Genomic DNA, 24,324 nt, shown 5'->3' with positions numbered 1-24,324 from the left:
TCTGCCTCCACCCCAGAAAAAACTGTGTAAATGAATTAACGTCTCTGAAGCATTTGTAACTGTGAAACACAACAATTACAGCCAGCTCTGAAAGTATCTAATGGCTCGATTGTGCTGTTTTGGAGCCTCAAGTGCCTTATAGTCTCTTGTTCTTGGTGGACCCTTTAGTCTGTATTCACCTCACAGCCCGTAGGTGGGCGGAGGGACTGCAGGAAACACACACCCATATCTTCTGTCGCGATAAAGGCAGTGAGGGAGTGGAGCCTTCACTCTGGGCACTTTTGGTCCCTGAAACTTGGGACTCACTGATGTCTTAAATCATTCACGTTCCCTTCTATTTCCCAGGTTAGTCCAATAATCAATTTTTATGCCCGAAGCTACCATTTCCCACATATTTTGTGTACTAAACTGACTGTGTAACAGGTAGCACAGAAAATAACTTTCCAAAAACAGAGGGACGCAGGTTAGGAAAGTGTTTTCCCTCATCCTGGGGTGTTAGTTTAAATAACAGCAGATTCCCAGGTTCTGACCCAGAGCTTAGGTGGAATCAGCACATGCGGGAGGACCTGGGGCTGCACTGTAGACACACATCTCAGGCGACTCGTGCGCACTCTAAGGTTGGAGAACCACTGGGTTAGGGGAGCCAGACATGTACATTGTCAAGATGGTGAAGGAATTATAAAATCTGAAAGGGGGAGGGACCCTGTGTAAGATTCTTATGTATCATTGCAGGTAAGTAATCATTCTTTCCTTGTCCTTTTTATCTACTTGAGGCTTTTATTCTACAGTTGTCATGGTAGTCACTGAAACATTTCATAGGTGTTTTTACACTTTTTACACCAGTGCTATCCAAGAGACTTATGACATGAGCCACATGTATATAACTTAAAAAAATTTCTGGTACCCACATTAATACACTTTTTTAAATAGGTAAAAAGGAGCAGGTGAAATTAATTTAATATATTTTATTTGTTTAAATCAATGTATCTAAACTATTATCACTTCATCATGTAATCAGCATAAGAAATTTTTGGGAATTCCCTGGCAGGCTAGTGGTTAGGGCTTCGTGCTCTCATTGCCAGCGGCCTGGATTTGATCCCTGATCAGGGAACTAAAATCCCATAAGCCACATGGTGTGGCCAAAAAAAAAAGAGAGAGAGAGAGAAATTATTAACAAGATACGTTCCATTTTTCCCGAGTCCTTGTTATTTGATGTATATTTGACACTTAGAGCCACGTTTCAAGTGCTGAGTAGCTGTATGTGGCTAGTGGCTGCTGTATGGGGCAGCACACTTCTTTAGATAAAGTCACTTCCTTAGATAAGTTTATACACTTTGGGTGAAGTAGGCAAAACAAGGGTTCTGCTTCCAGAAGGCAGACATATGAGTACACTGAAAGGTTCTTTTTCTATTAACTTCATACAATTAATGGGTACTTTCCTGATTTAAGGTTCTTTAGAGGGAAAAGAAATATTTTTGGAGTGAGTTAAACTCCGTATCAGTTTTATTTTCCTTTAGCATCTCAAAATGGTGAAAAGTTTGGCAAAGACTGATTCTGAATCGGAGCTCCCAGAACTGGGTGTAAGCCCTTATGGTGCTAGATTAACACGTAGACATTCTCGGTGGCTTGACTGCTGCCTGAGCTGGGGTAGTTACTGAAGATCTTCAAGGTTAAAGAAAATCGTCAGTGTTTTGTTATTTAAATGATTTCTTTTTTTTTGACCGCTGATACTAGGTGGCCACAGTGTCAGAAAAGTCCCGCATAATGGAACTAGAAAAAGACCTAGCGTTCAGAGTGCAGGAAGTAGCTGAGCTGCGAAGGAGGCTGGAGTCCAATAAGCCTGCTGGGGATATTGACATGTCACTCTCCCTTTTGCAAGAGATCAGTGCTTTGCAAGAAAAGTTAGAAGCTACCCATACTGACCACCAGAAAGAAATCACTTCTCTGAAGGAGCATTTCGGAGCCCGGGAAGAAACGCATCAGAAGGAGATAAAGGCTCTCCAGGCCGCCACAGAGAAGCTTTCCAAAGAGAACGAGTCACTGAAAAGCAAGCTCGATCACGCCAACAAGGAGAACTCGGATGTGATAGCTCTGTGGAAGTCCAAGCTGGAGACCGCCATTGCATCCCACCAACAGGCGATGGAGGAGCTGAAGGTGTCCTTCAGCAAGGGGGTCGGCACGGAGACGGCAGAATTTGCCGAGTTAAAAACGCAAATAGAGAAAATGAGACTAGATTACCAACACGAAATAGAAAATTTGCAGAATAAACAAGACTCGGAAAGGTCTGCTCACACTAAAGAGCTCGAAGCCCTAAGGGCTAAACTGATGAAAGTCATTAAAGAGAAAGAGAACAGTCTGGAAGCCATCAGGTCGAAGCTGGACAAAGCAGAAGACCAGCACCTAATAGAAATGGAGGACACCTTAAACAAATTGCAGGAAGCTGAGCGAAAGGTAAAGGAGCTAGAGGTACTACAAGCCAAATGCAGTGAACAAACCAAGGTTATTGGTAATTTTACATCACAGCTCAAGGCTGCCGAAGAAAAGCTCTTGGATCTTGATATGCTTCGGAAAGCCAGTTCCGAAGGTAAATCGGAAATTGGGAGGCTTAGACAGCAGCTTGAGGCAGCTGAGAAACAGATTAAAAATTTAGAGCTTGAGAAGAATGCTGAAAGTGGCAAGGTTTGTATCGACATCCTCCATCTTTTTCTTTTCCATTTCTTGTTCTTATTTTGCATTGTATTTTATTTCTCACTTGAGGTAATTCATCCTCCAAATTCCTGACTTAGTTAAAACTGGTGCTAACGCATCTCCCAGTTGAGTATAGTAGCTTCTGAGTATTTTGAGTATGGTTTCATCTGAGGAGATTAGAGAAAATAATGGCTCAGCTATGTGAATTGATTCTGAAGTATCTGAATACTTTATTACTTTATCTCTGGGCCTGCTGTGATCTCCTGTTTAAGCTTGGTTCCAGTCTATAAATTCTTTTTAAGACAGAGAACTCCCCCAAAATCATGGTGTTGAGGTAAATGAATTGAATGAATAAGATAGAAACTTGTAAAATCACCTCCTCCTTCCCCACCTACACCATTGCCTTGTCTGTAAGGTTACACGTAAAACAGAATGTGAACTCTGAGTGCACTTGACTGCTGTAAGTTCACATGCTATGATACATAACGTTCACAGCAAAATGAAGGTTAAGAGCCTGGAGGCCTTTGCACTGCTACTCATGTCTCATTGGAGTTTGTTCTGTGCCACAGCGAGAACGTGATGTAGTCCCTGCTCTTCTGAGGAAAGACTGGACAAGTATGCTTTTGATCAAGGCATAGGAAATGATACGGGACATCCTCCAGCTACCTTTCTTACTCACTAGCCTTGTTAAATGTCATCCTCATTTTTAAGGATTGTTCGAGGAAGGAATCCTCTTTCCCAGTCCTCCTGCCACTAGTTGAGGCACTGGTATTGATGCTGAATGTTCTGAGCTTTTTGTGGGAGAAGCTGCTCTATTGGCAAAGAAGGAAGGGTTGTGATGGTTACATGGGGAGAGGTGAGGACAGACAAACGGCAAAAATTGCTGAGTAACATTAGTTGAAGATGGCAGTCACAGGAAATTTTTCTCAAATCTCCTCACTTGGTTCTGAAATACCAATCAAAACACAAAAATTAAATTAATAGAGACTATGCAGCTAATGGTTGGTCAGCTTTTCTACATTGAGATTTAATGAAAGCCAGTTTCGATGACTGTTGTCTAGTACATTTAAAAAGTTTTATTTTTATTTTAAATGTTGAAATACTTTAATCGTGTACAAAAATACAGAAAAAAGAAACACAGTCCACGTGAATCCACCATTCCTATCTTAAGGTTTTTATAAAGTCCAGAAAATGAAATTGCTCAACTGTCTCATTTAGAAAGTAAGCACCTGTACTTTCTGCTTTAGATCACGCTTGATAGTGCAAATTAGGTATAGAAAAATATGCTATTTTGATTATTTAAAAATAGTCATTGGACAGTCTTATCCAGAACTGATTGTATGAAAAGTCATTGGCTTCTTAGAGTTAAAAACAAAAAAAACACCAAAAAGACTTTTCTACCCATGCCTTTATTCCTTTCAGTTTTGTTTGGTTATGTTTGTTTTTCATATGTTTGTTTATATTTGTTTTATGTTTTTTTTCTCATTCTTTTTTGTTTCCTTTTGGTCATTGGCTTCTGTACCATATAACTGTATGGTAGGCTAGTAGCATCACCAAAGAGCTGCAGGGAAAAGAGCTAATGCTTAATAAACTTCAGGAAAACTTGAGTGAAGTCAGTCAAGTGAAAGAGGCTTTGGAGAAAGAACTTCAGATTTTGGTAAGTACCTGTTGGGAATCTGAATCTCAGGGTTTCTGGCCATTTGAATTGTTCCTGTTTAAAAAACAAAAATTTCTATTAAGAAAGAAGTATTGCATCTATTTCCGTTCTCTTGCAAAGTATTGATTGGCTGATAAATAACCTGAGGGGAAATGGATCAACCCCAAACTAGCAATAAAGGTAAGTATTACCTTTTTTTTTTTTTTTTTTTTTTAGTCTATCCTTTGCCTCTGGTAATGCATTGCTTTGGCCTGTTATTGACTACTTAGTTTCGCTAAACACAGAAACCTTCTAAGTTATATACCCAGCACATAAGTTTCATATGTAGTGAGGTCATGCCCTGTGCCTTGTCCTGCCTGCCCTATGACAGCAAGCCAGAAGCTCTCCTGGACCATCACACCCTCCGTTAGCAAGGCAGGGTGCTGTCTCATGAGCCGATTCACAGAATTCTCTCTTACAGCTCAGTTTATTCCACCTCAGGGAATCACCTTTCCTTTCATACATATCCTCTTTGCTTAATCCCAGGCTGTAGGACATTTTTTTTCTTTTTCCCAACTCTTCTCCCTTCTACCTTGCCTCCTACATCAAAAACACAAGCTTAATCAAGGCTGGTGCCCCCGGTCCCCACACATCACAGGAAAGGAAAGTCGTAGGCTTGTGGAGAAAACTTGGTAAGGGAAACATTAGCTATGAAGGGTCAGTTGTCTGAGGTCTTTTCACGTACCTTCCTGTTCCCCACTTTTTACACTTCTGTGCTAATACCAGTGGTGACTAAAAGTGGTTTTTGGACTTCTCTGCCAGTCCATTGGCTGAGACTCTGCACTTCCAATGCGGGGGACATGGGTTTGATCCCTGGTGGGGGAGCTAGGATCCCACATGCCACATGGCCCCCAAAAAAAGTGTTTGATTTTTTTTCTTATTTAAATGCCAATATTACATATTTCTACTTTTGAAAATATTGACTATATAGCTACACTCTTCATTGTGGTAGCTACTGTCCACATATGGCTGTATACATTTAAATTAATTAAAGTTAAACAGAATATAAAATTCAATTCCCCAGTTGCACGAGCCATGTCTTAAGTGCTTAGAAGCCACACGTGGCCAGTGGCTGCCAATTGAACAGCACAATATCATTGTAGAGAGTTCTCTTGGACAGTTTGGATACGTAGTGTTTCAGCTATGTTTTGAAAAAAGTTGGCCTGGAAATTACCATTTTTTAACATGGTGTCCTTTAAGAAAATGTTTTTCGAGTTTCATGTCATTTCTCTGCTCTCCTCCCCAAACTTTCAAGATGCCTTACTTTTTTTTGTAAGTTGGAGTATTCCTCTATGTCCTCTGAAGAGAAGACATGCCACCTGAAGTCTGGCTTAGGGAATAACACAGGTGGACAACCCGTGGGCTTTGACGGACCTGTGGCTTGTGAGCCTATTTTTAAAATAAAATACTAATTAGTTAGAAATACTCATTTAAAAATTGACTTGCTTTGTCTAGCTCAAAATTGGTCTCAGGAAAATCAAAGTGGCTTTTTCCTGCCCTCCTGTCATGTTTAGAAAAGATAGTGAGTTAGTGATGGACTTTTTGGTTTAAAGCAGTTGACACAGATCTAGTTTCAAGATACTAGGTTCCAACTATTCTTAGATGTAAAACATTTCGGACCCAAGACATAAAAAACAAACTATGGTTACCAAAGAGGAAATGTGGGGGGGAGGGATACATTAGGAGTTTAGAATTAACATATACACACTACTATATATAAAATAGATAACCAACAAGGACCTCCTGTGTAGCACAGGGAACTATACTCAATATTTTATAATAACTTATAAGGGAAAATAATCTGCAAAAAAAATATGTATGTATAACTGAATCACTTTGCTGTACACCTGAAACTAACAGAACATTGTAAACCAACTATACTTCAATAAAAAAAAGAAATATTAAAAAAATAAGAAATTTCAGAATGCTGTTCACTGTCTCAGGCAGATTTCTGAAGAGAAGTTCTGCTACTTGAGGGTAGCAACATGAAGAAGAAGCGTACACATGGCACCAGGTGTGTACCCACACATGCATATACTGACATAAGTGTGCACATTCGCACATGTGTACAGATGTGTGCATACCCAGGCATGCACACACTCACAAACCTCATTCACTCGTGTGTATACACGCACAGCATGCATAAGGTAGTAATTGATGCCTACATGCTTTAAGCATGTTAGCTTTTTTTTTTTTTTTTTTTTTTTTTTTTTGGCACACGGGCTTAGTTGCTCCGTGGCATGTGGGATCTTCCTGGAGCTGGGATCGAACCCGTGACCTCTGCATTGTCAGGCGGATTCTTAACCACTGCGCCACCTAGGAAGCCCTGCATGTTAGCTTTAATGAAACAAAACTAGCAACAAAAACAGTGTTGTAGTTATTGAAACTTTTTATTTTTATAATTTGAAATCTTTCTATTTTGAATGTCCGATTCTTTTTTTCTTTAGAAAGAAAAGTTTGCTGACGCTTCAGAGGAGGCAGACTCTGTTCAGACAAGTATGCAAGGTGTGTCTTACTAAAGTGTGAGCGGATAACTTTAGAGAATGTTATGTTCTCAAGTTGCAGCTGGCCTTTGGCACATATAGAATAGATGCTGCCTGTAATCTAATTTCACTGTCCTGGAAGCTCCTGCAGCTCACAGTAATACTGGGTTCCCTTGGCTTCTCGAAGCCTCAAACTCCCATTCATTCTTTCTTCTTTTTAACGTAAAGCTTGTTCCATATTAAAATGTAGGCATACTTGGGAAAAGTATTAGCTTGCTTAAGCTTCAGGCATTGATAGCTTTATTGAGTTTTAAGTAGAAGGAGGGAAGAGATGCCTGGAAAAGGGATCCTGGTGGCTGCCAGCCTACAGATTTGGGGAGACAGGAGAGAGTTGCTTGCTTGTTTCTTTAGGTTCAGCACTGAGTGGTTTGGTTTGTAATGGGACTGTTTAGTATTCCTGTGATGCGAAATCTCAAGCTTTTGATTTGCTTTGGTTGTAAGACAGTAACCTTTCGATGGCTCATTGACTATGAAATGTATTAAACTTTTAACTTTATCCCAAATAGAAACTGTCAATAAATTACACCAAAAAGAGGAACAGTTTAACGCGCTGTCTTCTGAATTGGAGAAGTTGAGAGGAAATTTAACAGGTAAGAAGACTTCGCTGGTTACTGTACACATTACATATATATAGGCTTTCTAGGACTTGAGATAATTTTAGTGTGTTGTTACAACATAGCTACTATCCAGGCATAAATTCTTCCCTCGTTGTGTTATATTGTGATAAAATACTTTTTTGAAATCTGTAAACCTCAGCAAATTCTCTCCACCTTGTTTTCAAACAAGTCAGAATCCACCCCATCCCACCACTCCCCCTGCTCTCCTTGATCCAAGCCCATCGGCACCTTTAATCCGAGCTGTAGTAACAGACGGCCGCCCCGGCTGCCTGTGTCTGCTCTTGCCCCCTTCAGTCTGTTCTCAGCACAGCAGCCAGGGTGGTCCTGTCAACATCACGTCAGATCCTGTCATTCTCTGGTCAGGAGGGCCCAGTGGCTCCCATCTCACTCACAGTAGAAGCTGTGGTCCTTAGCGTCCTCAGGTCCTGTTTTCTCTCTGATTTCATCCTGTGCAGTGCTTCCTCTTGTTCCTTCCACTGCAACCATACTGGTCTCCTTGCTTGATTGTTAAGCGTGTTCCTGCCTTGGGGCCTTTGCACTTGCTTTCCCCTCTGCCTGCATTCCTCTTCCCTCACTTCCCTCACTTCCCTCAGGGTTTTACTTAAATGTCACTGTCTCAGAGAGGCTCTAAGATTTTAACCTCCCCAGCTCCTTCCTGGCTCCTTTCTCTGCTTGTATTTTTTTTTCCCTTTAAGCACTTACCACTATCTATTATATGATTTATTCTCTTTATTTATCTTGTTTATTGTCTGTCTTTTTGGGCTAGACTGTAATTTTCATGAGGGCAGGGATTGCTATATGCCAATATTCCCAGAGCAAGGCTTGACATAGTGGATGTAGTTAATACATTTTTATTGATTATAACACAACAGCACTATTTTTTTTTTCTATCTCTATTCAGATATGGAGGCAAAATTCAGAGAGAGAGATGAAAGGGAAGAGCAGTTGATAAAAGCGAAGGAAAAACTGGAAAATGACATCGCAGTAATAATGAAAATGTCAGGAGATAATTCTTCTCAGCTGACAAAAATGAATGACGAATTACGTCTAAAAGAGAGGTACGTATGAGTGTTAGTAAGGGTGCCTGCTCTGGGTTAGGCTCTCAGGCGAGGTCTGGGTGGGAGGGGAGCCGAAATCCTTAGGACTGTAATTTTTTTTGGTTTTTGGTTATTGTTCTTTTTTTGACATAGAATAAACTGCATATGAGGACTGTAATGTTTTAAAGTTGCCTGAATCTCTTCCTTTCTGTATTATCTCAGTGTATCCTTGAATCATTTATTTAATCTTCTAAGGAAGACAGTATTGCAGACTTTCTGGTGACTTGTGAAGAAAAGGTAGTAGTTTACCAATGGCAATAACATCTTTTACAGGCAGTTAAAAATATTTTTAAGCTATTTCAGTGTCACTTATGAAGGGCTGACCCCGTGCCACACACTGTGCTCACAGCTTTGTTTAGAGCATATTTTCTAATTCTGATAATCCTGTGAGGTGAGTGTATTACCATTCCCATCTTAAAGAAGAAGAAATGGAGGCTTAGAGGGTAGGTAACTGGCCTGAGGTTTCAGGTCCAGGCAGCCTGGTCCCAGAGCCCTTGCTGCTCTTCGTCACCACACCGTGACTTCCTCAGCGCTAAAGCTGCTTTTATCCTAATCTCTGTTCTTGTCTTTATTCTGAGGCTCCTGTTGCTTTGATTTTTTTTTTTTTAACGTCTGACATATAAAAATCAGATGTTTATTTTATGAGGCAAAAACTTATAGAGGACGCGTTAGCATCGGCAGACTTCTGACTCTGGAAATGTTAATACTTGGCAGACTTAGGTTTACATCCAGCCGTGCACTCACGCGCAGTTCAGCAGTGGTCAGGGACGGGCAGATGGGCCTTGGTTGGCCGACTGTGGTCAGACTTGCTGTGCGGCGGGCACAGCTGCCCCCATGGTTGTGGTACAGAGCCTTGGAGAAGTTCCATTTCTGTCGACGCTTTATCCAGAGGTACCACCTGAGTTTCCCTTCTCTGTTCTCTGATCCATGAGACAGCCTTTTCTCCAGGTTGATGGCCCTCGTACGTCTTTGTTGGACCACATGGTTATCTTTAAAAAAATATAAATGTTTATTTATTTTTAATTAATTTATTGGCTGCATTGGGTCTTTGTTGCTGCGCACAGGCTTTCTCCAGTTGCTGCGAGCAGGGCTACTCTTCACTACAGTGCTCAGGTTTCTCATTGCAGTGGCTTCTCTTGTTGTGGAGCATGGGCTCTAGGCGTGCGGGCTTCAGTAGTTGTGGCTCACGGGCTCTAGAGCGTAGGCTCAGTAGTGGTGGCGCATGGGCTTAGTTGCTCCATGGCATATGGGATCTTCCCAGACAAGGAATCGAACCTGTGTCCCCTGCATTGGCAGGCGGATTCTTAACCACTGCACCACCAGGGAAGTCCCCACACGGTTATCTTTAAGCTAGAACTTCAAATTATTTATTTTTGTCTCTTCTCAAGCAACACTGAAGTGTATCTTTGATAATCTAGTCTGCTAAAGTTTGGAAACCTCTAAATACTTCCCTCCTCTAATATGTTTATTTTTCACTCATTTTTCCTTATCGATCTATTGACATAAAATAGATTCACAGAGTAGTTGTTACTCTAAGGTATTTATAACTATCACAATTGTTAAAATTATTCTTCAGGACAAGTCTCTTTTTTTTTGCTTATTCCAGATGTTATTAATTGCTTATAACATTTATAATCTTTAATACAATTATTATCTTTTTAAAGTATAACTAGATTTTAAAGTATTCTTTTGAAAAATCTGACACCTCATATTGAAACTTATTCTAGAAATGTAGAAGAATTACAGCTAAAACTTACCAAGGCTAATGAAAATGCAAGTTTTCTGCAGAAAAGCATTGAGGAAGTAACTCTCAAAGCCGAACAGAGCCAGCAAGAAGCAGCTAAAAAGCATGAGGAAGAAAAGAAAGAACTGCTGAAAAAATTGTCAGACCTGGTAAGGAGAGAGTCATCGAGACCGTTGGCTGGCAGGGGAGGTTGAGGGGCAGGACAGACGTGGCCAGAGGACTCACTCCTGACTCGGGGTTTCTGCAGGAAAAGAAGATGGAGATGAGCCACAGCGAGTGTCAAGATCTGAAAGCCAGCTATGAAGAAGCCAGTTCTGAGACACAGGCCAAGCATGAAGGAGTCCTCCAGAACCTCCAGAAGGTGCTGTTGGACACAGAGGAGCGGCTGAAGGCCGCAAAGCAGGAGAACAACAACCTGCTGCAGGAGATGGAGGAGCTGGGAAGGCGCGCCGACAAGGCCAGAGTATGTGGTGGGGAGAATCGTGCTGGCGAGTTACTGTTTGCTCGCCTTCCGCGTCGGGGCTGCAGGGGGCTGAGAAAGCAGCGGCACGTGGGATGGCTTCAGTGGCCGTTATCGGTGTCAGCCCTCAGAGTGCATGGCAGCAGGGCGAATCACACTTCCTGCGGCTTCAAGTGTTTTGCAGCAGCCGCTGTTCCTTCTCAGGGATGGTGATGGCTACAGGCCTTTCCCCCGAGTGTACCGTGTGGCCACCACCCCATGCTGCTTGCTCCCCAGCTGTCACGAAGTGTCCGCTGTTGCCTGACCTCTGTCTGCCTGCTTGTAGTAGACTCCTTGTTTCGGGGAAGCATGTTCCTCGAATCTTGGCCATCTTGCTGCCACCTTGCACCAAGATTAGGAGAGAGATCTTGCAGAAAAGCAAGAGGCAGAGGCCACGTGAGGCAAGTGGGCAGGGAATGGAGCCTGGTTGGAGGAACAGAGCTCTTAGAGGAAAAAGTAGAAGGGAGAACCCTAGAGAGGGCTTTGTAAGTCACCAGGAAGGCACTGTGAGCTTATTAACAAGGAAGCTGGATTTAAGGGCTGTGAGAAAACATCCTACTGCTAAGTAGAGTAGAACTTGATACAGTGAATGTCACTTTATGGTGTCAGGACTGTATCAGTGTCCCAATATGTTTCTGGACTCTGGTAATTTAATGAAGTTCAGCCTTCCTACTCCTATTTAAATTGCTCAAAGAAAAGCAAATACTTTATTTTTAATGTGTCAGAAAAATGTTTATATATATATGTATGTATACGTATGTTTCTCCTGTATGTATGTATACATACAGGAGAAAGTACAAAAGAGCAATCATAGAATTTGAAACAGATCCTATTTAAAACTTATAAATTAAGTGGAGCATGACATGTGATGTATGTCATGTATAAGATGCCTAAACTTTCTTTCTTCTATGTGCTGTCCACCAAAGCTTTCTCTTTTCCCTGTGTTGTGTCTGCAGCTTTAGGGACCATTTAACACCAGATAAAATTTCCAGAGTTTTTTGTCTTTGTGGCTCCCTTTATCTGGACAGACTCTAGTTTTTTAGTGTTTCCCTTAAAATGTTGCAGCCTGACCAAACCACAGCATTCTGGTGGTTTGCGTAAAGTCTCATTAATTTTGTTTGTTTTTGTTTTTGTTTTTTTTATAAGGATCATTTGGTTAAAGTGCCAGGACTGTTCCCCCTCCAGAGTTGTCTGGATATCTGATTTCTGTGAATCTCAATGTTTGTCAACAACAGGGGCTCACCAGACTCTTTTGAGAATCTGATGAGACTTTAAGAAGCTTTCCCCAGGAAAATTGATATATACACTCAGCAAGTTTTAGATGAAGTCTCAGGAGGTTCATGGAGTCCACGAACGCCCCCATGTCCCCTAGATTAACAGCCAGTGAACTATAGCTGTGCCGTCCAATACAGTAACCACTGGCCACATGTGGCCATTTACATTTAAATTAGTTCAAGTCGTAAACTCACCTTCTCAGTGGCACGCACCGCACATGTGGCTAGTGGCTACCACAATGGACGGCGCAGATAAAGTCCATTTACATCATTGTGGAAAGTTCTGAAGGGCACTGGTAGAGACATTGTGGTCAATTTATTTTATAAACCAGTACATTTTTTTATAGCCCGTTTATTTTGGTCACCAAAGCCTAGCAAATGAGTCTGGATTTTTAGTAAGTTATATGTAATATTGGGGCTAAATCAGTCTCAGGCCAGGTCCTTTGGTAAGTAAGGTTCTGCATTTAGTTTGAAAAGCAATAGTTTAAAATACCTTGCCCTTCCTCCCCTCTTTTGGTTAACATATACTCACTTTTTGTAGTTCTTTGGATTGTGTTTTAAAAAATCCTACTATGAATCCCCTCTGCAATAGAAATGATTGGGTAAATTGGAAAGGCAGAAAAGAATCTTGTGCCCTGTTGTCAAAGTCAAACTACTGTTTGCATCTTCTGGGCGTCTATCGGGAATACTTCAAAAGTTCTTTCAAAGATGAACCCATAGGTATGTCAGCACTTTGCAAAGCTAGACCTGCTCTGCATTATCCTTTTATGGGCTCAGTTCATCTAGTTTCTTTCCCCTGCTCCCCAGATAGTTTCTATGACATTTAATGTAAAAAAAATTTTTTTTTTAACTTTTATCATTTAGGTTACATTAAGTTATTCGGGCTTGCATTTGTCTGCTTGATTTCATGTTGTTTCCGTTCTTTCCATCCTTTGTTCCTATAGTCGCTAACTTACTTATTAACATCAGCCAAAAAAGAAATCGAACTAATGTCGGAAGAGCTGAGGGGTCTGAAATCAGAGAAGCAGCTTCTTGCACAGGAGGGAAATGCTTTAAAGTTAGAAAAAGGTTCACTTTTGTCAAAGCTCGTAGAGGTGGAGGCCAAAATAACTTTACTCCAGGAAGACCAACAGAAGCTATGGTCAGTAAACGAAGCTCTTAATTTAGAAAAGGAGAAAGTCTTAGAAGAAAAGCAGGAGGTCGAAAAGCTTTACCAGCAGGAACAGCTCGATAAAACAGCTTTGGCCATTGAGAGAGAGAAATTACTTAAAGAAATCAATATGGCACAGGAAGAACTCTTGAAGATAAATATGGAAAATGAGTCTTTGCAAGCTTCCAAAGCAAGCTTGCAGGCACTCACAGAGGAACTCCAGTTCAGCAAAGATATTTTGATGGCTGAGTCTAAGAAGAATCGGGAAGAAAAAGATCACCTGGAGGACCGTATCAAGAAGCTCGTAACTGAAAACCTCGTGTTGGCTAAAGATAAAGATGAGATTATTCAGAAGCTTCAGAACTCCTATGAGGAGCTCGTCAAAGACCAGAAAAGCTTGGTGCAGGAGGTTGAAGATCTCACAACTGAGAAAAAGTCAGCTTTGGAGAAACAGTCAGGTCTTGATAACATGTGCATAGCCTTAAAGGTCGAAAGAGACCGTCTTCTTCAAAACAGCAAAGATCTGCAGTTTGAGAAGGACCTGCTGCTTCAAGATCAGGAGAAGCTGAATGCCAGCCTGGAGGCCACCCTCCAGGTCAAACATCTGCTCAGCGCGGAAGCCAGCGGGCTCCGCGCGCAGCTGGAGGAGGCCGGCAAAGCCCTGCGGAAGGCTGAGCTAGAGACTCTGCAACTTCAGGCCACAAACACAAGTCTCACAAAGCTGCTGGAAGAACTTAAGACCAGTCGGGAGATCACAGACTCTGAGTGCATCCAGCTTCTGCATGAAAAAGAAACCTTGGCTTCATCCGAGAGAAGGCTCTTGGCCGAAAAAGAAGAACTTCTAAATGAAAATAGTCTCGTCACTGAAAAACTCAACAAATGCTTGGAAGAGGCTGCCCACATCGAGATGAACCTGAATGAGAAGATCACTTACCTAACTTCCGAGAAGGAGATGGTTTGTCAGAAAATCACTAAGCTCAAAAAGCAGCAGGAGAGTCTCTTGAACGAAAAATCTGTACTGGAAATGCAAAATGCAGATTTACTTGCAGAAAGAGAGAATTCCATCAAAGCCATAGAAGACCTCAGAAAGAAATATGATCAAGAGTCAGCAAACAAAAGAATCATCGTGCACGAGAAGATGAAACTGCTTGGTAATCTGGATGCTCTGAAGAAAGAGCTTCAAGAGAGAAAAAAGGAAAACCAAGAACTTGCAGCCACCAAGTGTGATCTTGCTCTGATGCTGAAAGAGGCTCAAAATGCCAAAAAGACACTAGAAAAAGAACACGCTAACCTTCTGCAAGCAAAGGGGAGTTTGAATGCTGAACTCAAGGCTTGCTGTTCCGAAAAGAACATCTTACTGAGGGACGGGTTGAACCTACAAGAAGAGTGTCAGAAGTTAAACGAGAAGGTCCACACAGTGCAGCAGTCCCTGATCCTGGAGAAAGAAGCCAGGACCCAGGACAAAGAATCATCCTTGTACGAAAACAACAAACTCCACGGGAGAGTTGTGCTCTTGGAGCAGGAGATGGAGGAGCTGAGAGCACGCACGAAGGAGCTCCAGTCTGAGAACTTTGTGCTAATCCAAGAGAAGAGCAACTCAGAGCAGAAAGTGGCAGAGATCATTAAGGAGAAGGAACTCTTGAGTGCAGAGACGGCCCAGCTGGCCGCCAACATAGAGACTCTGAAGAGCGATTTTGCTACCTTGTCCAAATCCAAGCTGGAACTGCAAGAGCTGCACAGCTACCTCACCAAGATGCTGGATGACCTGCGGCTGAACCATGAGGTGACCCTGGCCGAGCAGGCCAAGGTGATGCAAGACAACAAGAACCTCCTGGCTGAGAAAAGAGAGAGGATGCTGGAAAAGGATGAGCTCCTGGAAGAGAAGGAGAAGCTGGCCGAAAGCTACTTCATCCTTCAGAAAGAGATCAGCCAGTTGGCCAAAACCAACAGCCATATCTCAGCCAATCTCCTAGAATCCCAGAACGAAAACCGTATTTTGAGGAAAGACAAGAGCAAGCTCACTCTTAAAATTAGAGAGCTCGAGACTCTGCAGTCCTTTACGGTAAAGTGGGAGGTTCAAGTATTGAGCACCTGGCCTAACCCTGTGCACTAACCCTGTAGCGGCTGAGGGATTTGTCTTCATTTCCACAGAAGGAAACCCACCCCATTTAATCACTGGCTTAGGTGTCTCAAGCTCTTTGTCACCACCTGAAAGGGCAACTCTTTACTAAGTTGTCTAATTGCAGTTGCCTGTCTCCATTAGAAAAAATTGCAAACTGTGAATAAAAAGGATAGATTTTTTTAATTCAGGGAGAATTTTTGGTGAAAAAAGCAAGCGTGGTTCTTAAAGGCATAAGAACAATAGTAAAATGGACACGGGTTAAAACATAGTATCTTCTAAGTGGCTTTTAATTGTTTTATTGTATCTATTCACTTGGCATTGGAAGATTCCAGGCAAGTCTCCACAGCTGGTAACAGGGAAGGTATAAAGGCGGAATTCCCATAAGCTTTATTAGACCATGTGAAATTGTGAGCAAGTGCCTAAAAAGATTTAAATTCACTTGTGTGATTTTCTTCAATATCTTATCTGCTAAGGGTTTGTTTGCATGCGCATGTTATCTTTTTTATTCACAGCCATGCTTATAGTCATCGCCTAGAGCTTCTCATAGACTTTGTCGGTCAGTGCTTCTCATTAAACACTTGAGCCTTACGCTGTAACTGCCCAAATAATTTTTATTTTTATTTGAGAAGTTTCCAGCCTAAATTCCAAGTGATCTCAAAAGCCCCGAATCTGAGATAGCAAGAATAGTATTTTAAACTTTTAACAGTAACTGTGATGAAGAGACAGTTCAGCCACGTGGGGCTGTTACTCTTTATTGTCACTGAGCATTTCTCTCAAAGTTCAGTCGGAGTGATGAGTGCCGTTGTCAGCGGAACTTGGAACATGGAAGATGTAGGTTCAGAGGGGTCTGAAAATATGCAAATTGCACATTACAGTTGGCTTGTTGAAAAATGGCACCAAAAGGGTCTGTAACTCTGTTCTGCTTTGGAGTTAAAGACCTGTGATGTCTGGGTCTGTTTCGGGATGGGGTTGGTGACCGGCTCACCATCTCAGTGCGATTCCCTTCACCACACAGACCCTGAGCCCTGTGGCATGAGCGATGGCCACCTCCCCGGGTTGGTGAGGGGTGCCCTCATTTCTCACAGTGCTTTCTCGTATTTAGGCCGCTCAAACAGCAGAAGATGCCATGCAGATAATGGAACAGATGACCAAAGAGAGGACCGAAACGCTGGCCTCCTTGGAGGATTCCAAGCAAACAAATGAAAAACTGCAGAATGAAGTAATCAGATTTAAATGGCTTTTTGTACAAAGGACAGCTTATCGACTTCATGGAATGTTTGATCACTAACTCAGGAGTGTTTATTTTTTTGAAGTGTGGCCTTACACAGGTTTGATCTATGTTAGTGGAGTCGAATGTACACGAGGATGATGATACTATTAAATAAAGTGTATTACTTCATTCCTTATTTAGTAGGATCCACCTTGAAAAAAGGAGGGGAAAACCCTAATAGCATGGCTTTCTATGATGATTGTTCACTGATAGAACTAATGAGAGGAGGTACTGATAACATTCTCTAGCTTTTGTATTTTTTATCTTAAATCACATACATTTTTTTTTTCTCAACTCTCTCCCAAGTTTGAGCCACTGAATTCCATCCCTCAGCCCTGAGTTTGACGTAGGCCTTTTTCTTGGCCTAATTCAGTACTGGTTCCCTTTTGTTTCATTTTGAATCAGTCACTTCTGGGTCTCAGGCAGGTTTGTGGCATCAAGATAATTTTGATGCTGTCCAAAAGTAGCATTTCTCATTCTTGCACCCTTCTTGATTCCCTCCACCCCCCCAACTCATACCAATCCTTTCTTTCTTTGGAAAGCTGTTACGTAAATCCCAAGCAGATTGCTTCGCAGAAATAGTTATGTGAAGTTCTGTAGAACTTGAGATGCTTTTTAAAGTGATAGGTAGGATGTTAAGAAATTAAAGCCAAGGAAAATCCAGTTAGCCACATCGAAAAGCTACCATCAAGGTCAGGCTCTCTCATGATGGAAAGTCGGTGATTGAAATATGTAAAGACACCAACATTTTGCGATAATTATGGTGTAAATAAAACTTGACATAGAAAAGAGTACGTTTATGGAATTGACAATCCTAAGAGGACATAAGCTGAAAACATAAAAGCATTAAAAATCGTAGATGATAATCAAAATTAGAAGCTAAAGTAAATGAGAAGATATTAAGGACTGTCCCTCACCTTTGAAGACAGATTCAGGGAGAATCGTGTGCTTCTGAACCATACCCCGTGGTGTCTTGTTACAGCGAGAATACAGACTGGAGGAATCAGTTTTTGGACCCACTGGACATTCCATGAATCTGGCATGTTAGGGGGCCTTAAAAGGAAGATGGTGGTGTTAAAACTAGCAAGACACTTTCTCGGGCTCCTGACTGGTAGCAGGTGATAGGACAGAAGTACCTTTGGCTGTAGGAGATAAGTCCTAGAAAGCCAGCAAGGCTCCAGGAGCACACCCCATGTAATGGACCACCCGTGAGAGCTCCCCATCCTTGGGGGCTGCGTACCTAGAACTCCAGCCACCTGCCAGAGCCTGTGGTTGGTCACATCCCCGCTCATTCCAGTAACGTGTCTGGCTTTCCCCCCAGGGGCCAGGCCCTAGGCTGGCCACATCCCGCATGGGCAGGTGATGGGGCTGAATGTGAGTGAACGCTTTCCAGTCCCACTACATGGCCTTTTCCTTTTCAGATTGAAGTTCAGATGAATAACTAAATCTTTTCCCATCTACAAACATCCCAATGATTTTTATAATGAGGACCATATAAGTTTGGTACTGACATTGAAAAATATCATATCCTGAATTACTAGTCTTTGGGGGAAGAAAGGGGTTTGTTTTCATTACAAAGAATCCTTGCTGATATCACGTCTTTGCAATTTCTTTTTTTTTTTTTTTTTAAGACGGATCATACATGAGTAGCAAGTTCAATGACAAATTTTGAGAACTGTATACAAGGTGAAAGAAAACTTTTGCTTTAATTTATATAGCAATTTAGTTTGACATTTTGGCCAGGCGTACAGGACATGTCTGACTAAAAATAAGGGCGAGGTTGCAGTTTATAATAGACTTGATCATTTGTAATCTCTTCACCTAGGTGATCTTTTTGTTTGTTTGTTTGTTTACAAGTGACTAATTTCACCTATCTTTCTAATGCACATTGTCATAAATGATTTGTCTATCCAGTCACGTGATTGGAAAATGAAATAATTTCATCAGGTTTTTTTCTCTTGGTCTTTAAGTTGGATACACTTAAAGAAAACAATTTGAAAAACGTGGAAGAGCTGAACAAATCAAAAGAACTTCTGACTGTAGAGAACCAAAAAATGGAAGAATTCAAGAAAGAAATGTAAGCTTACCTCTTTATTTAAAATTGTGAAAGTGAAAACAATGCTGATTATTTTTTAGACTACTTAACAAGTACATAGAGTCAAAAGTAGTAGTCTCCCTCCTGCCTCCCACACTCTGTTGCAAACATGAGAAGTCACCCCTATAACCACTGTGAAGTTGGAACTATCACTGAGTTACAGGATCAAAATGAAATGTGTGCTGGCTGGTGCATTAGGATGGTTGGAAGGGGAATCAGAGCTTTTTAAAGTAGTATGCTTACATGGTAGCTAATCCCGGCATTAGGAAACATCAGAACTTCTGTTAATAAATCCCTCAAAACTCTTTCAAGAGGGAGAGAAAAAACGTGCACTCTCAAGATTATCAGCAGTCTTGATTTTAAGAGTAATCTAATCTGGTGTGGAAATTAAATGAGCAGAATTTTGGAAGACTCTTTCCAATCAAGGTTTACCCATCAGTCTGCTGCCTAGATTTCAGGCAGACAGGCTGCCCACGTTTCCTTTGTCAATACTGCCTTTCGAGTTTGGTTCTTACAATCATGGCAGATGGTTACTTATCTGGCATTGTAAGTGGTAGTTACAGAGTAGATTTCATTTTGCTTATCTGTTCTGAGAACTACGCTGTAACAACTGCGTGAACCTAAAATTTAAAGCCAGGTAATCTGGTGAACGTTTGAGTATGTCCTTTCTACTAGGCACAGTTAAGCTAGGAAGGATACAAAGGTGAATTGCATGTGGACCTTGCCTTTCGAGGGTTTGTATTATTTATTGCCAGTTTTCATCAGACGAATAGATGAGATTCAAACACAAACAAAAGCATCAGTTCCAAACTGCTGTTCCCAGGTCGCCATCCTCAATACTATTTGTTGATCAAGCTTGGATTAAATTCGTATATATTATGTCTAGTTCTTCTGAGAGTTCTTAAAATCCCCCTGGAAATGATCTCATCTGAGCTTCTCGTCCGAGGAGATGGACAGCTCACAGTGCTGCTGATGGGCCCTTGGGCGGTCTTATTTTAGTGATGCTTCCCTAGATGGAGTTTAAACAGCTCCCAACGGCTCCTTTTACCCCGAGATGTACACGTACAGCTGTGGTGACGGCCACCAGGAGAGGCTTGAATCTCCATCTCTGCCAAAGCCAAACAGCGCAAATAGAAACGGTCGCTGTGATAGGAGAAAACGAATTCGGATCCGTTCAGAGAGGGTGGGTCCCGCCACAGTTCAGGGTCTCCTGACGCTCCCGTGACACAGGAGCTCTGCCCCCCTGCGTGTCTGGGGCACCACGGTGACTTCAGTTCACTTGTGCCACACAGGCAGCTGGTGAGGGAGGAGCCGCGCGTCGGGAGAGGAGTCCCTCACCAGCCCCCCTCTGCCATCATCCCACCTCTGAGCTCTCTGGGCCTCACGGGGTAATGGAGGGGCAGGGCCAGAGGGGACCCAGCCGCGAGCGCTCTCGGGAGTTAGAGTTCCCGTCCCCTGCAGAACTACCCAGGAGTTCCCTGACACGGTTGTCGCATTGGTCTAGTGTTCAAGTGTCACCCTCCTCACTCAGTCTTTCTGTCATGTCTCCCACCCCCAGGCAGTGTGGTGTGGTTTCACATGCGAACGCTCAGTTGCAGCACGCGTGCACGATCTAGTTCCCCAACCCAGGATGGAACCCAGGCCCCCTGCATTGGGAACGCGGCGTCTTACCCACTGGACCACCAGGGAAATCCCTGTGTGCCCTTCTTTGAATGACCCCACTGAGTAATGAAAGCTTAGCCTTGTGTCTATAAGGGATCGGGAGCAAAAGCCTGTGGCCTCTGCTGCCATTCCCATCACCCGGGCCTGCCTTCCTCCCCCCGGGCGGCGTTCCCAGGTCTCTGAGCCCTGAGGGGAGGAGTTCAGGCGAGGAAGAACCAGACCACAGGGCAGACAGAGCCCGGGCTGCATCTGATTGTCCTGGCCCACGAGGGCCGCGACAATCATGTCTCGTGCCAGTAACTTGGCCCATCGAGGCCGGGACCCTTACAGGACAGAGGGGCAGCGGGAGACACAGCCGTGACGTCCTTGGAAAGCTGCTGGAGGGAGGTGTGAGGAGTGGGTTGAGAGCGCTGCCCGCCCCGCCCCCAGTGACTCATTGTTCCCTGCCTGAGACTTGGCTGCATTTCAGGGACCAGCTGATGTAAGTGTACTGTGTCATGAGAACAGTGCTTCTCCAAAAGAAAAAAGCTGTCATTTTACTGTTTCTTAGTCTTGTTCCCCAGTGCTGCAAGCTAGAGGAGGAGCCGCTGTTTCTCAAGGTTTAGCACATACCTGGGATCTTCATGGCCTCTAGAGCTTTTCAGGTGTTCCTCTTCACCTGCCCGGACTGTAGTTTCTGGAGGAAAAGGGACACCTGTGCAGACCTGGGAGTTCTAACAGGAACCACCTCCTGCGGAATCTTGCCCTTGGCCCTGGAAACCCAGCACTTACAACTAAATGTTCCTTTTCCTCTATGCCATTTACTAAACTGGTTTCAGGAAAACTCCTGATTTTGGTTAGCCAGCTCCCATTTTTAGTTGGAGAGAGAGAATAAAATGGTTTCTCTCTGGTGTGTAATTTTTGACTCTCGGGGAAAACGATATAAGGCATCTAATTTTTGCCTTTTATTACTCACCAGGCACAGTAATAAATCTAGAATATGTTTAGCATGGTAATTAATAGATTTATGATAGATTCCTAGGTAGACTGTCTGCAAGTCAATATTAGCAATGTTTATTTTGCCTCTCAGTTTTAAAACTGTGACAGTCTTCTTTTGCAAGATATCTTGTTATGTAGAAGGAAAAGCAGGTTACAAAATTGTGAGAAATACATTTGTAGGTATTGTCAGAATTATTCCTTAGAGTATGTCCAGAAGTTGGGCTGTTGAAACCTCCTTCTTCTATGAAATGTACATATCCCCTCTGATCTAAAGAAAAATTGAAAGGTGTTTCTATATTCAAATCACAACTAAGGTCTGTCTGCTAGTTTTAACTCTAGTTCTCTTGGTTCGACAACTTACTTGATTTGAGGCAAATCTTTTTCACTTCTTTAAAGTGTAAATGATAACATCAGCCTCCTTGCGCTTTGAGGATTAAATGAGAAAATGTACATGAAAGCATTTTGTAGATTTTAAGACATTGAACAGCTGTCATATTTATAAATCTTAGGGCATCTTGGTATTTCCTCGACTCCTTGTTTTAATTTTCCTTACTGTGGGCTCTTAACAGAAAACAAGGATATAAAAAATTGTAAGGGATGAAAATCTTTGAGAGAGAGAGAACAGGATCACTGACATATCACTGACAGGCCACACACAATCTGAGACCAAATAGCCCCTAATGAAGGCGGTGACCACTTGGGAATAAAAGGTTTGGCTTATGATGACTTCACCATAGGTAAAATCTTCTGATTTGTCAAGAGCTGATGGACTGTGGCCAGAAGATGACCATTAGCTGTAGTGTGTGTGTGTTTTGATCCATAATTAAAATCAAGCCTCCCAGCTTTTGAATGACTAATAACCTGAAGCTAAAATTCCTTCTCAGTTTTCCTTCACTTGCTAAATAAACATCTCTGTAAAATGCCAAATGTAATGTGCAAAGAGAATTTTTGTGTGGCCATCTTCCCCTATATCTTCACGAGGTCCTCCCCCTAGGTATGTCATAGGTATGCGGAGAATTAAAAATCAAGAAAACCAAAGATGCCAAGCACTGCCACCCATTAGACAATTGAAGTTAAAAATAGAGGTGTTCGTGCATCAGCAGATGGATTCACACCCAGATGACTTGATTCAGAATTCAGCCACGCATGACAGCCCACCACACAGAGTACAGTCAGCACAGACTTAACATTCGTAATCACATCAAACCGTTCCGTGCTATAAAACTAAACTCCAATGATCAGATAAACTGTTTTGAATGTCCACATGTAAAGGATGATCTGGAATGTGTATTTTCAGTTAAGCTTAATAATGGGAAGATGTTTAACAAATATGTTTACTCTGCTCACATTTTATATGCTGATATTCATGATATGATATGGTTAGCAAGCCGTATTTTTACTCGCTTTTAATTACAAGTTAGCAGTATGGAAAGAATCAAAATAAAACACTTGTTATGTAATTAGGAAACTGCATTTCCTTTGGGCATTTCACCTCTAGTTGTCCTGAAAATATCCCCAGATTCACGCCAGCACTTGATTCTAACAGATACTGGCAAATGGAACCACCAGATATGCATTTCTGCCAGAAAGAAAAAAAAAACCGAACAGATTACAGATTTATACAGTTAGAACAGAGTGCTGTAGCAGCAAAGTAAATCACCTTATCAGTGTAGTAGGTTTAAGTATAATTTTCTAATGGAAATAAGGAGAATACCGATCATTTCATCTGTCATTTATTTCAGAGTAACGTTGCTGTTTTGTATGGGGAGTATTAAGAAGTGGGGTAAGTGTGGGTGGTGACAGGGTGGATGTAGTGTTTATTAGATTTGAAAAAAAAAATGTAATAACTGCAGCCAGCAGCCCTCCTCCTGAGAGGTTAAAGCCATTTGGCCCCTCCAGCATGTAGATAATACTGCCTCCTGTTATTATAGAGCCCATCAGGCACGTGACCCAGATATATTTTCCTCAGTGCTGTGAAGCTGGTTGTCTCCCACAGTTTCCTTGCCTGTCTTGTTTCTATGGTAACCCTGCACTCACTGTCCTTGCAGAGAAACCCTAAAGCAGGCAGCAGCTCAGAAGTCCCAGCAGCTTTCAGCGCTGCAAGAAGAGAACGTGCAACTTGCCGAGGAGCTGGGGAGAAGCAGGGACGAAGTCACAAGTCATCAGAAGGTCAGTGAGCGTCGGGTGGGCACTCCCAGCTCCGCCACGCTGATGCCTGCTGCCATGGGTAGGGCACTTAGAGGCTCCTCAGGGAAGGTGCTCGACGCCGTGGGGTCGTTCAAACGGGACTTCTAGGCACCTGTGCTCTATGTCTCCTCGTTTCTAAGCGTGCTGCTGTAGGGCTTGGCTAGGAGTGAGTTGACAGGTCCTTTAAAAAAAAAAAAAAAAAGGAAAGAAAAAGCACCGGGAACTTGCAAGCAAGTAGAAAATAAGATCTCTATCAGATGATCTGATGGCAGTGCTTTCAAAGGGAAAGGGACAGTATCTTTTCCCTACTGCTTGGGTTTTAAAATTATTTTGTTCCTCTAAGAATTTTTTTTTCCTTTCATCAAAATTGATGTTGAGAAAAAGGTTCCAAGAATACAGATTGGATGTGAGAGTTGGCAGCTGTTTTTAATTAGAACTCTGCTTTTCTTTAAATTAAAAAAAAAAATGCTTAAACATCTGCTGATGGAACTGTGTATGCATGTGCACTAGTGCACATTGGTGTAAGGAATGTGTGTTACACCTGGAGTGAACTATAAGCTAACCACAGCCCACTGGTTCCTGTGTTTAAATTACAAAGGTTTCTGACAAGTTCATTAAACACCGAAGCAAAACTAATTTTTTAAAATGCTGTATTCTGCTTTTTATTCTTGAATCCAAATGCTAGATTGTTTGTCACATCTG

The 24,324-nt window shown here is 42.2% G+C and overlaps 1 protein-coding gene across 4 annotated transcripts in view; it reads left to right on the top strand.

The window, feature by feature from the left end:
* CLIP1 (CAP-Gly domain containing linker protein 1) overlaps positions 1 to 24,324 on the top strand; it is a 146,874-nt gene that overhangs the window by 94,180 nt on the left and 28,370 nt on the right. For 3 of the 4 annotated variants that reach the window (XM_057746378.1, XM_057746377.1, XM_057746379.1), the window contains 10 exons: positions 1,735 to 2,679; positions 4,229 to 4,345; positions 6,832 to 6,889; positions 7,434 to 7,517; positions 8,446 to 8,602; positions 10,369 to 10,534; positions 10,633 to 10,848; positions 16,533 to 16,649; positions 18,671 to 18,777; positions 23,484 to 23,604. In XM_057746378.1, the coding sequence (XP_057602361.1) occupies positions 1,735 to 2,679; positions 4,229 to 4,345; positions 6,832 to 6,889; positions 7,434 to 7,517; positions 8,446 to 8,602; positions 10,369 to 10,534; positions 10,633 to 10,848; positions 16,533 to 16,649; positions 18,671 to 18,777; positions 23,484 to 23,604 (2,088 nt within the window). Of the gene's footprint in view, positions 1 to 1,734; positions 2,680 to 4,228; positions 4,346 to 6,831; positions 6,890 to 7,433; positions 7,518 to 8,445; positions 8,603 to 10,368; positions 10,535 to 10,632; positions 10,849 to 13,102; positions 15,371 to 16,532; positions 16,650 to 18,670; positions 18,778 to 23,483; positions 23,605 to 24,324 lie in introns of all 4 variants that reach the window. The other variant, XM_057746380.1, reaches the window with a different exon arrangement.

This window comes from Hippopotamus amphibius, chromosome 8 (genome assembly GCF_030028045.1).
Source record: "Hippopotamus amphibius kiboko isolate mHipAmp2 chromosome 8, mHipAmp2.hap2, whole genome shotgun sequence".
NCBI classification, from domain to species: Eukaryota; Metazoa; Chordata; class Mammalia; order Artiodactyla; family Hippopotamidae; genus Hippopotamus; species Hippopotamus amphibius.
Note: the sequence above shows the minus strand (reverse complement) of the source record. Positions and strands in the feature narration are given on the sequence as shown.